Consider the following 12,751-nt stretch of genomic DNA (forward strand, 5'->3'; position numbering starts at 1 on the left):
CACCATTGCCGACACCACAAAAGGGGTCGGTCAAGCAATCTTTCGGGTGTGGCTTGAAGGGCCGCCCGTCACAACCTCCATTAGGTAATCCAGCGTGAATTTCCTCTCTTTTGCTAACTAACTATCTTAGTCTGCAAAAGCAAAAGCTAGTTTAATGTGAGTGATCTCCGTTGTTACAGACGGCTGACTTGCTGTCCCTGACTCGCTCGGGGTTCGAATCGGGCTCTGAACTTCTGATACAACACAAGCGTGACAAGACACCTGCCATCGATCCGATCACGGCGTCTCTTATGCGGGGCAACGCCAAAGTACTTACGGAGTACTTTGCTCACACTTACGTGTCCGTGTTACAGGCAACCAGGCTAATGTCCCATCGCTGTAAGGGGGAAGAGGAGGAAGAGGGGTGGGTGGGCAAAGGGAAAGGAAACAATGGAGGGGTAAAAGGTCCGTGAGACGGACCCCCCATGTAATACCTTAGTATACGGACTTTACCGTCGTTGTTTGCTTGTGGTTGTCGTCACGCTCAAAAGTCGGGGGGAAGAAACAAAAAGGAATGGAGGAGAGAAGACGAAAGAGGGGGGGTTCAGCTTTCCCCCCCCCCTCCTTGGCGCCAAAATACGGAGAAAAAATCGCAGGAATTACGGGGTTTAGACATTACACGAACTACGGGGTAGACACCAATCCAACCAACTAAAACCTACCACCTACTGACAATTGCAGTTAGTAGGGATTCAGTATCTACATGCTACTAACCCAACACGGAGTACGCTCAGAACTCACATTTTGGACTCCGCTTAACGCTAGTCAGAGCTAGCTTGAGGACCGGTGCTCTTAGTTCTTTTGCCCAGCGTTTAGGACCAGAATTACCAGTAATAATAGCAGCAGCAGGGGCAGGAAGGAGCACGTAGCAGAGAGAAAGAGGGTAAAAAAGATTTAGAAGAGGGAAATTGAGAGAACAGGACTATGGCTATCCTCTAATCACAGTAACGACTTACCTACTTACCTACCCCTTCAAATCAAATCTCCAAAACCCAAAGAAAGTAATACTACCAAAACCACTCAGATAGCAAAAATACTTTTAACATAGATAGGACAGATAACTAGCAATACCTGAAACAAAACAAACCACCAAACCAACCACATTCCGAACAAGCGGGATCATCCCGCGTCCCAGCCCATCCCTACTGTATCTATCTACTATCTAGTAGTAAGTACTATCTATCAGCCCCCGGACCATAACGCGCGTGGCTTGAGCACCACTACCACCAGCACAGCACAGTACACTTACACCCAATCTGTCCATTCCTTCCTTTTTCCTCCTTCAGTAAGTAAGTAAGTAAGTAAGTAAATAAGTAAGTAAGTACAGTAATAACGAATAAGTAACATGTTCGTATCTACTACACTCCACAGTAAGTAAGTAAGTAGTATCCCAGCCGATGATCTGATCCCCTCCCTCCCTATCCGCCGCCCGTCTCTCTCTCCCTATCTCGTTCTTCCGGGGGAGGATTAGCGTTTAGGCTCTCGGGATTTACATTACGATTGGCACGGCGCATGGATTATGTTATGTATGTATGTTTGTCACAGGATGATGAAGGGGGGAAGGGGAAATTGAAATCGGGAATTGGAACTGAAATCTGGGGATTTGATTGCATCATTGTGCTTTAAGGATCTGTCATTCTTGCATGCCGGATGGGTTTCGGGTGAGGGGTTTTCGGTTTTTCAGATTTTACTTAGTTGGTGAGTGGTTATAATATGTATGTAGGTAGGTAGGTAGGGGTTTGATTTGAGATAGATGGGATGATGGGGATGTGAGATTAAGTGATTTGAGTTTGAGTTTGAAGTGTTCTGCAGAGCTCGATTGCATTGCTTGTTTCTTTTTGTTTGGTAATGTAGCTTACTACTGTTTTAGGTAGGTAGGTAGTGTGGTAGATTTCGCTAATATGACTATATGTGTGTATTGGTATTGCAGAGATTGGAAGAGTTGAGAGGTGAGAGTGACAGAGGCATGGTGTATGTAGATCATTTGTGTCGTCTTTCACACAATAGAATCCAAAGTGGTAAACAAATAACCCCCCCTTTCCAAGTAACAAATCAAGATAAAGCAAGTACAGGGTATCATAGTAGGCTAGGCTAAGGTAGCAGGCAAGCAATTCTTTCAAATCAATTCACAAAAACAGTAATAATATCTCCAATTTCCAACGGCAAAGAAAAATTCCTCGGTGCGGTATGGTGCGAGTGGCGGGGATGGAAGGAATTGGACGATCATCATTGAGCGGAGCGCTGTTCGCATGGAGAGTGGGACTCTGCTCAACGAGATGATCATCATCATCAGCCCTCGCCCCTCGCCCCTCCCCCCTGCCTGGTCGGTGACACCGCCACGCGGCCCCGCGCCAATACAAATTCCAATTCCACATGCTGAATTTAATATTCGCGTAATGTAGGGCGCGTTGCGGGGTGGAGGGGGAAGGAGGTTCGGTAACTGCAGTCGCGGTTGTATGTTTGATTTGCGACGGCACATGAATCGCGCCAATTTGCGAAATAATCGGCAGGGCACCGAGGAACACAACCAGATTCAATAGCTAGTATCCATATGGGGTAAACGGGTGACGCAGGAGTACAGGATCAACATGCGCAAACCCTCACTCAATCAGACACAACAAAGAATCAACAACCTGTGCCAGCACAGTAACATTGGTCCCGAGTAATGCATTGTTGGGTTGAGTAAACGGCGAGGCGAAGAAAGGGTGTAGAACCAGCAGTTGTCACGTCGAAAGTCGGGCTTTGTCTTTTCACTCGTCTCCGCCCGTTGTGGAATCCCACCATCGAGCTGGGATAGCGGTTGAGCGGACAAAATAGTGTCATTTTGTCTGTGGTAATAGTAGTGGTGTTGTCCCTTCTCTCATTCCCTTGAGTTCGCAGAGAAACGTGGGTTGGTTGGCTAGTCCGATTTGAAAGCTTCAGCGGATGAAGCCGACCATGGATGCGCAGCGACTGCAGTAGTAGGAATTCATGCCGAAACGAACCACGCCGGGAGAGGATTCGTTTTCGAGACTCATAGATCGTTGACAGCGAGAGCAGCGCACAATGTCGAAATTCATGGAGCCGGGGGTCGAGCCAGTCGGGGATGTCACCCCCTTTGTGGCGCCGGAAGGTTGCGGTTGAACTTGCACCGAGGAAGAGCTCATCTTCTCCTTTCCGCTCCGGTTGGGGGTTCGAAAGAAAAAAAGATGAGCTTTGTGGTGACCAGTGAAGTTGGGCGCAATTTCGATATCCGAAGTTCTGCAAAAATGGGGGACCGAAAAAGGTAGAAAATGGTTTTTGGAGAATGGGGGGGTGGAGGGGAGGATGAGTGGTTATTTAGGCACGTTCAACTGGGTGGCGGAGTCGATTAGATTGTCTTGGGAATACACGGAAATACAACGGCGATAGCGTTGTATGGTTCTGGCAGTGCCCGGGTAGCTTTGGTAGCTTAGTAGGCAGCAGAGATTGACCACGTGTGAAAGGAACAACAAGAAGGAGGAAGAATAAGTTCCAGACGACAGTGAAATAATAGGCAGAAGAGTTAAAAAGGAGTGACCGGAGAATCGAGCTGGGTTGGGAAGTAGTGACTGGAAGGTATCTATACTACCAGAGCCCAGCGCCAAGCGAAGTGCTCAGGGTCAGATCGATCCACTTTTTTCCGCGCCTGTTTTGCACCGGCCTGAGCTAGTTGGGTAAAATAATAGTCCTTTATATCATTTTCTGACGAGGCACAGGGGAAAGGAGGAGGCGGCGTTTGGAGGGAGGGCAGAAAAAAAAAATAAAAATAATAAAATGATAAATAAACGAAAACGAGAAAAAAAAATTATAAAATAGTAAACTTTTTTTTTTTCTGTAATGTCTCTCTTTTAAAAATATAATCGACCCGAGACAGGGGGACGGTCGAGCTTCAAGAGACTAATAATAAGAATGAGGCTAGCAATCAATACCGATTGAGGGATAAGGCAGCCGATAGTTCTTGTGAGAAAGCTGCTGCTGCTGCTGCACGGAATGTGGATGCCAGTTTCAGAGTTGAATCTGGAGGATGTCAACCGTGAAGAGATGGAGGGGGAGAGAAGGCGAGGATCAGTCCTTCATGTATGTAGGCCGGATTCCTCTGCGATGGAATGACGATGTTAATATCCTGGTCTCAGGTTGTGTGTAGAACGACGACATGCCATGACATGAGAGGTGGCCGATTCTTATGACTTGAACCTGTTGAGGGGGGAAAGTTGTGTGTGGTCTTGTCTTGTCTTGTCTTGTCCTGTCCTGTCCTGTTCTGCTCTGGTCGGGTTTGTCTCACAGGCTGGCCGTAATTTCAGTTCCGGGTCGTCTGGAGGTACCAGGGCATGCTGGAAGTTACCAGACGGTTACCGATACCATCCACTGGTGCGTTGACTGACCGTTTCCTTTTCCTGCCTTGAGTTTCCTGCCCTCCCCGGTCGCATTATGGTTCTTCGGGGACCAGTAGAGTCGATCGATTAGAGATCGGTCGACAATAATGATGTGATCTTAATTCATTGTCTTTTTATTATATTATATTTTATTCTAAATTTTGACTTTCAACTGTCCTGTCGGTCACTTTTCAAGCAATGCCAGTATCCTGCATAGATTACAAGCCACTACTTACGTATGTAGTGCTAGGGTTCTGGTTATATTCTTGCTCTGTTAAAAGTGCAGCTGCCACAGGACTGACTGACTGACCTAATTACTAGACAATCATCAACCTATAACATAACTGTACTTTTACTTACGCTTGCTTGCCTTCTACCTCACATGCAGGCCAGCGAGGCTTGGTTTGGCTGCGTCAACCCCCCCTCGTCCGCACATCGTGGCTTTTTCTCCTCTCGTTGGTGCTTCGCTCCCAAAGCCGAGGGTCGTGTCGTCATGACTGATCCTGGTGGATGGAGTCGTCCGGGGCGATCGCCTGGACTGTTAGTGTTGGGTACTGGTTTCGATCTGCCATTCTCCTCTTCCCTCAGGAACACTCGTGGCCTTGCTGTACTTGTGGTTCGACAAATGAGAGCCCGAATGGCCGGTAATCGGCGTATCGGTTCGCCCTCGCTGGTCACCTCCACCACCTCCACCGTTCCGTTCCCACTATCTTTTGTGCCTTAGTCATGCTAAGTCAGTCCAACGCACGAGATATGGGGCTATTGGAATTTTTGCGAGGGCAGATGAAAATGGTGAAAAATGAGAATGAGAATATTAAGTGGACCATTTCACCTTGGCGGAGCATGGGGTACCCTGGCGCCCTGGTGCCTTTCTTTCTTGCCCTATTTCATGTCTTTCAGTGGCTGCCTGTCACTATCTACTGAACCCAACTAAACCTCCATTGAACAAGTGTCAGTCCCAAACACGCTGCTGAGTGGGTGAACCATGATACCATTCTACGGGTCTCCCAGGCTGTCGGAAGTACGGCGCTACCAGGAATCTACCATGGTCATGTTTCCGGAAAAAGGTAAGCCTCAGCTGCTCGATTGCAGTCTGCGATTGGTAGACCATGGATCGTAGCTATCATCATCATGATCTCTCCATGACAACCAGAACCCTGTCGATTATTCATCATTCAAAAAAAGTTCCTTTTGGTCAAATTACCATCAAAGTATTCCGTACAAAGGTCAGGCATGAACCCATCATTTGCCAATATTAAATATTACCTCAGCCTCGTGCAAAGACCTGCGGCTGTGTTGCATACCGTGACTCGCGAGGCGGTTACGGGCTCCACCCCGGGCGTTTCAGACTCTTCTGTCAGACATTGAAAGGATCCCCCCTCCAGTCGCCATGCCATGTCCATCATTCCTCGCAGGTTTTATCGGGCAGTCGATCCATGCTGTCCGGTTTAAGGCATTTGGACAGTTCCATACCTCCTGATGCAATATCGGCGTAGGCATATACGGACCATAGGAATGTTCTACCGGCTCGGGCCTTTCCCAGCTGCCTAACTATCCAGTAGCACCACTATCCTGAGTTATCCATCCGGGCGCAGTGGACATTCCTTGATCGCCCGTCATTCGGCTTTCAACGGAACCCGTTTCCGTGCTCTCACTCTGCGCCGTCGTTGTCGTTGCTGCACCCCGGGGGCTAGCGGATGGTCTGATCCATTTTTTCCCTCAGCAGGCTGTCTGCTGGACCAAAAATACCTGATTCATTTCGTATCTCGAGTTGCGCTTGGGAACCCAGCTAAAGCCGGCTTGTCTTGGTAAGTGTGGCTAGCGAGCTAGCTGCAGTCGATTTCTTCGTCCTTCACAGTGGGGAAAAGGAAACCCAGCCGAAAACCCGAATCCCTACTCCCGTTTCCCTACCTGCCATGCATTATTGGGGGAGGGGACGGAGTGAGCTAGTTGGCCTGGGATCCATGCCTGCGGTGTCGAGCATCGCAGATGCTTGACTCCTTTTTCCTTCGTGCGTGTGCATTCTGAGGGCCGTGATATCCTTGAGGCATTTTCTGCTTCTGTACGGGGTAGGATCCTTGTGCTATTTTTGTTGATCTCGCGCTCTCTTGCTTCGTAGTGTCCGGTAATTCGCCGATCCGCGATGGCCCTGCAACTACAGACTAGATGCCTTTTCATCCCAGCATCACGGCTAATTGCCAAGAATGGAAATGATGACAGCTATGGACTTTAGGTCGGATGTTCATTTTGGTAACACCAACCACCAACCACCATCCCGGAACGCTTCGCTGTACCTAGCAATCCATACAGCACCCCATCTGTACTTCATTCCCCTCTTCAACCCCACTTTGAAAAAAAGGATAATGCTGGCTGCTGCTCCAGGTGCAGCAGTATAACCTGTAGCCACATCCCATAGTCTTCCTATTCTGCATACGGGGACTGGAAAAAGACAGGTCGTCTGGTGCAGAGGGAAGGATGCACGGTAGGTCCGTGTCACCTGATATGCCTTGCCCATACATCATTTTCTGTCAAACGGGCATAGCCACGAGTCATGGCCTATGAAATTTTGGACGTACTCTAGGATTGGGGTCACGGCCTCAGAAAAAGGAAGTAGACCTGCTTACTTTACCGAGCGTAAAACTATCACCCCGGATCCATGCATTGGCCGTATGAAAACGATGTATGTATTTGAGGTTGATACCATACTCACGATGGCTACGGGAGTTGCGGAAGTCAGGCACATGTATTTTATTTTCTATCTCAACAGTGCCGCTTTTTCCTTCTCGTCTCCATAGCGATTCAGAGGATGGCCTGCTTGACTTCCGGGCTTTCCCACAACTTCTTCAGGCTCTTACGGGGCAACATAGGGCCATTGCGATGATGGTTCCGTCCTGCACCGATGCACTGATACCGCTAGTTTAGGACAGTCACCGGGTGCCAGCATTGCCTTATGGAGGTCATCCTACTGCTGGATTCTTCTTTGGCATCTGCAGGATGGTGTAATCGCGCGTGAGCATCCGGTCCGCACCCCGTTGGCGGTAATGCACGAGGACTAAAACGTCAGTGCCTACGACTTGTCCTATCTACTTTGCATCTTTCTTTCCAACTCTTGAGTGGTGGTGTTCAACCGCCGAGGGTCCAACCCTGCCAATCATCATCGGTAATGCTTTAGTCACAATGCAGCGGTAATTTTATGAGTTAGTTAACAACAATCTGTACTAACTAGTTAGTTAGTAAGTGGATAGTTGTAAGTCAGTAGGTTGAAGCTTCCCAGTTCCTCCCACTACAGACAGCGAGACGTTACGGTGACATCATCTCACATGCATCGGTTTCTCTTCCGTGTTCCCTTTCCCCCTCCATTGAACGACCAGGAACCGACGAGGCATCAAAACAGGGAAATTTCGCAATTCACGAACAATGGTGTTTATTCAGTTATTCCCGTCTCTTCAAAGCTTCCGAGGTGGGATGAGAGCATAAGACGAGCGAGAGAGAACCTCGCCGAATATCCGAGACTGAGTGTCGAGATAGGAACTCTTCTCTTATCGAGCGGGTCACAATCCACCAAACTCGTTCCTGCGAAAGAGCTTCCCATCCACCTTGGTTATGGCATCAACAACGACGTCATGGTTAGGGTCTGGGACTGCCAGATCTTACATCCCGACTGACCATCGCGCAATTCTAGACGATCTAGTCCTACACACCGCAGTATCAACTGACAACCCGACATTGTAACCAGTGACTCGTCAATCCATGGGAAGCGACCGTCACTAGCGTCTTTCTGACGAAGATTGGGTGTCCCCCCTCCCCCTCTTTCCCTTCTTTTCCCTATCTCCCAAGGAATAATGCTATCCACATCATGATGCTGTAAGAAAGAAAGGAAAAAACAATAATAATGATGATGGGGTTTTCCTGGATTGGCTGGTGGATGGCGCAGGAACGTGTTCCCAGAGTCCGCCCGGGTTGTGATTCGCTTTCGGCAGGTACGGAGTCTTTCCAGCGTCTCCTCTGCTGCCCCGCCACACCCCGCCTGAAGCTGTTGACCGAAAAACACCACCACCAACTACCTACCAACTACCAAGTAATCAGCGACCGAGAATACTACTCTTTCTTCTCTTCTACCAACTCGTGAATTTTCCCATCTTACTTCTCTCCCCACCCCCGCCTCTCACCCGCGTCTTATCTAGCCGTAACAATGGCCGGATCTACTCCCAACCTCTACAGTTTCCCTAACAACGACGCTTTGGCCCAGCAATTGAGGCCCTACGTCTTGCGGTGTCAGAACTCGGCCCTCAGCCGTCACAGCACATTCCGCGTCGCAGTCTCTGGTGGCTCCCTTCCGAAAGTTCTCGCGCAAGCCCTGCTGGCCCCTGGAAATGGCTCCCCCGAGGATACCGCTCAGTTCTCCAAGTGGGACATCTTCTTTGCCGATGAGCGCGCCGTGCCCCTCGATCACGAAGACAGCAACTACCGCCTGTTGAAGGAAGAGCTACTGAACAAGATCCCCTCGGAACTGGGTGCCCCGACCGTGCACACGATCGACGCCAATCACGTCAACGATGACGACCCGCAGGAGCTGGCGGATCTGTACCAGGAAGAGCTGATGCGCTCCTTTGCCGCCAAGGATAGCGTCAAGCTGCCTGTTTTTGATCTGATCCTACTGGGATGCGGCCCCGACGGCCACACTTGCAGTCTCTTCCCCGGACACGAATTGCTGCGGGAGAAGGATTCCTGGGTGGCTGCCATCAGCGACTCTCCTAAGCCGCCCCCGAAGCGCATTACTCTGACTTTGCCCGTGGTGACTCACGCCCTCAACGTCGCCTTTGTTGCTACTGGCGGTGGAAAGAAGGACATCATGAAGCAGATTTTCGACGCTGAGGAGGGGAGGGACCTGCCCTCCGCCCTCGTCAACCAGGGTGGTGGCGAGAAGGTGAGCTGGTTCACCGATAATGCGGCTGTGGAGGGAGTCACTTTCCCCCGACGTGGAAGCCTGTAACTTATGAGTGGAATTGGTACGAAATTGCTTTGATATGATGGCTGGGGTGAAGGATAAGAGGGAGAGAGTCATGGCGAGGCTACGGAAGGATTCAACTAATCTCAAAAGGGTCCCCTGAGCTTTACTATTATTCGACCACCTGTATTACCAGAGCAAGGGGGACGGCTTAGGACCACGTACGTTCAAGGCTGGATGAATTGTTCATTACCTTCTTATCTTCTAGCTATCGGAGGGGTTCTTCTTAGACTTGCCAAAAGTTTGTGTTATCGTTATCCTTCTGATATCACAGACAGGTCTTAATTGAATGAATGAGGATGACTTTTCAATTGTATTCGAGCTATCTTTCTCTATTACTATTACTGAACAGCGAAAAGAAAGTCCACCCATTCCCGGAGTATCGATGTAGACATGCATAGGGAGTGAATGAATGATAGCTGTCCATGCAGATGGGCTCGATCCACCTGACGCAGTGCCAAGCTTTGCCCTGGGGGAAAGCGGAACTTCACCGCAAGACGGGCAACCACGGACCTGCCGTCCTCAGCTGAGCTCAGGCCTCGTCTATTTACAACGACGGTTTCCGGGCAGCGTATCTATTCCCCCCGGCAAAGCCCCGTCTTGGACTGATCTGATTGCAATCAGTTGAATGTCACACATATGGTTTGATCTTCAGCAATCATGCCAATTCCAACACGTTCCCTTTCGCTTCGTGAGCCCCGCAAACAAGTTAGTGTCGCATCTGCTAGTTGCCCATTCCACCATCCCTTCCCCCTAGCGCCCATGAGAGCTACCCATCCCTCGCATGCTTTTGCTCTCCACCAACACTACTGACGTCTGTTATTATCCAAAAGAACTCTACTACAGTGCGCACAACCACGACGGGTAAACCAGCATCCACGACCTCGACATCAGCAACCAGCACATCTTCCAGCGCTGCTACCAGCACCGAGAACCTCGTGACGCGGAGCAAGAGCCTCCTGCCTATTCGCGATGAGGGACGTGCGACAAGATCCTCTCGTCTACAACCACCGTCTGAGCCCCGCGTAGCCCAGCGGCCTAGCAAGCCTTCAGATAAGGTCCTGCAATCCCAGCAGCCCGCTCAGGAGAATACCGGTATAACCCGTCGCCAAAACCTGATCAGACCGAGCCCGCTAAAGCCTTCGGCACCTCTGAAGCCTACCTCTACCTCGTCCAGAAGGCCTACCGTTGCTCCAAGTTTGTCATCGCCGATTAAACAAGAAATACCCTCCAGGCAGAATGGACGACCTTTATCGCCGAAGAAATTCGAGACACCCGCGAGACAAAATGGACGGCCTTTATCCCCGAAGAAGACCGATATGCCTCCGCCTCCGCGACTTGCCCGGTCGGCTTCTCTCAGACAGCCTGCCACCTCGAGCTCGAGCACGCCATCCGTGGCTAGAGGCCATGCGCGGCATCGCAGCCAGGGAATCGGGCTACCTTCGGGGCCTCAATCTCCGAGGAAAGTTGACCCTCCTTCGCCATTCCCTACCTCCGCCACTGTACGGTCCCGGGCTCAGCTCTCAACCTACCAACAACCGCTCTCCCCAAAGAAGGTGGCTAAGCCAGCGACTGCAACACAAGCGGCAGATTCGCCCGCCGTGGATACAGATTCTTCGTTGCTTCCTTCGTCTTGGCCGGAGATTGCGGCGCTACAAACAGAACTCTTACAGTTGAGCTTGGTTCACTTGTCTTCGTGCAAACAACACATTGAATGGGAGACTACTGCTGAAGCACGACTACGGAGCGATTATAATTTAGTGGCAAGCGACTATCGAGCGGCTCTGGGCGATGAGAAGGAGTACCAGAGACAGCTCAACGGGAATGCGTTGCATCACTGGCTTGAGAACACGCGTGAGCGCAATGAGCAACGAGGGTTTGCAGAGCAGATACGGATACTTTCTCAGGTAGCAGAGGAAGTCTACAATCTCTCTGACAACTTGGAAGGACGGCACACAGTGGCTGTTCAGGATTTCGAAGCCTGGTTTCAAAGAGTTGAGGAGATACGGACATTTCGTCTTCATCATGGTCGCAACTTGGACCAGGTGGTCTTTGTCGATCCCTTGAACCATGGTTGGCGGGACGAGACATCTGCTTTGGTCATGAAGCTTGAACTGTGCCTGAGACAACTGCAGAGCCTGGACATTCTTGGATATGGCGATCCGGGTCCTTTAGGCGACTCCGCGCTGTTTCGGACAGCCAAGGGGCTAGAAGAAATGGCCAGCATGATGATTGAGGAACTGAACACGATCCGTAAGATTGAAAGCGACGTCGTAAAGTCAGAACGCGATTGGGTTAGTCAGCTGGCCCGGCAATTGACTGCAAATCCGGCACATGATCGGAAGGTTCCAGCAGTTGGAATGTGGGGACGGCCGTCGTTGAAGTCGTGAATTTCGCTGTACGCCGAAGAATTGGGGCGAAGGTCAAACTGGAAGGAACCTGTTTAGGTCAATCTGTTCCGTTATCGAACCCCATGCTAAACCCTATCTTCCCCAGGGGTATAGCATGCAGTTTACTGCTTCTGCCGGATCTACTAGCGTAAGCGGAATCGAACCATGGGAGCGATTCGCAGGCACCGTCTGCATAGCCAGGCATGCATGTGTCATCCAAGGACCCAAAAACCGGTTCTCGCAGAAGTCCTGTTTTCAACGAGAGAGCAAATCATTCGCCAGAAATTTGCGCTAGCCCTTCCTAGGCGGCTTCTGGCCAGCGGCCGGACAACATTCGGGGTGCTTAACGATACTACGGCCGGTTATCATAGCCTCTTGAGATTCTAGAAGCTCAACCATCCCACTTTAATTCTTGATTTTGGGGAGACGGCTGGAGCAAACCTGTTCACCCGACCAGCGACCTCTCGCGCGCTTGTGACTAAAAGGGAGAAAGGGAGGAGAGGGAGCGTGCGATGGCCTGGGTTTAGATCCCCTTGTCCGATGCTCGGGGTGTCCGTTCTCTTGCATGTTCCGGGAGAGTCTAAGCTGTTCTTTCCCCTCCAAAGAATCGGTCTGCGCTGTTTGTGAATCTGTGCTACCAATGGCCATGTTTCACCGCGGAAAGGTCTACAGCAGTGCAGGCCTCGGCTTGCGACAAGCATGATAAATTTGACCGCTGGCTACATCAAGCTCTGCCTTGTGTTATTCCACGGACGTTGTGCACATCCGTGCAGATCGCTTGGGTAAATGTGGAACCCTCGAATGTCTGATGATGAGCCCAATGTACTAAAGGAGACGGGGAGGAAACAAACAGGTTCTTCACTGGCTATTTCCAGACCGGATTTCCAGAGCTCGAATGGAGCGCTCCGATGTAGGCTCCACCCGTGCGTATAGATACTGTC

The 12,751-nt window shown here is 50.4% G+C and overlaps 3 protein-coding genes across 3 annotated transcripts; all 3 read left to right on the forward strand.

Moving 5' to 3' along the window:
• Window positions 1-4,794: 4,794 nt before the first annotated feature.
• Window positions 4,795-5,136, forward strand: AKAW2_20628S (uncharacterized protein; the record flags this gene model as incomplete). Its single annotated transcript, XM_041685362.1, has 1 exon — window positions 4,795-5,136. The coding sequence occupies one exon, from the start codon at window positions 4,795-4,797 to the stop codon at window positions 5,134-5,136; it is 342 nt and encodes a 113-aa protein (XP_041539454.1).
• Window positions 5,137-8,604: 3,468 nt separating this feature from the next.
• Window positions 8,605-9,405, forward strand: SOL1 (6-phosphogluconolactonase; the record flags this gene model as incomplete). The annotated part of the gene is made up of 1 exon (XM_041685363.1): window positions 8,605-9,405. One exon carries the CDS (start codon window positions 8,605-8,607, stop codon window positions 9,403-9,405), a length of 801 nt encoding a protein of 266 aa, XP_041539455.1.
• Window positions 9,406-10,080: 675 nt separating this feature from the next.
• On the forward strand, window positions 10,081-11,810 carry AKAW2_20630S (uncharacterized protein; the record flags this gene model as incomplete). Its single annotated transcript, XM_041685364.1, has 2 exons — window positions 10,081-10,128; window positions 10,254-11,810. 2 exons carry the CDS (start codon window positions 10,081-10,083, stop codon window positions 11,808-11,810), a joined length of 1,605 nt encoding a protein of 534 aa, XP_041539456.1.
• Window positions 11,811-12,751: the final 941 nt, after the last annotated feature.

The sequence above is a fragment of the Aspergillus luchuensis genome, chromosome 2 (genome assembly GCF_016861625.1).
Source record: "Aspergillus luchuensis IFO 4308 DNA, chromosome 2, nearly complete sequence".
In the NCBI taxonomy this organism is placed as follows: domain Eukaryota; kingdom Fungi; phylum Ascomycota; class Eurotiomycetes; order Eurotiales; family Aspergillaceae; genus Aspergillus; species Aspergillus luchuensis.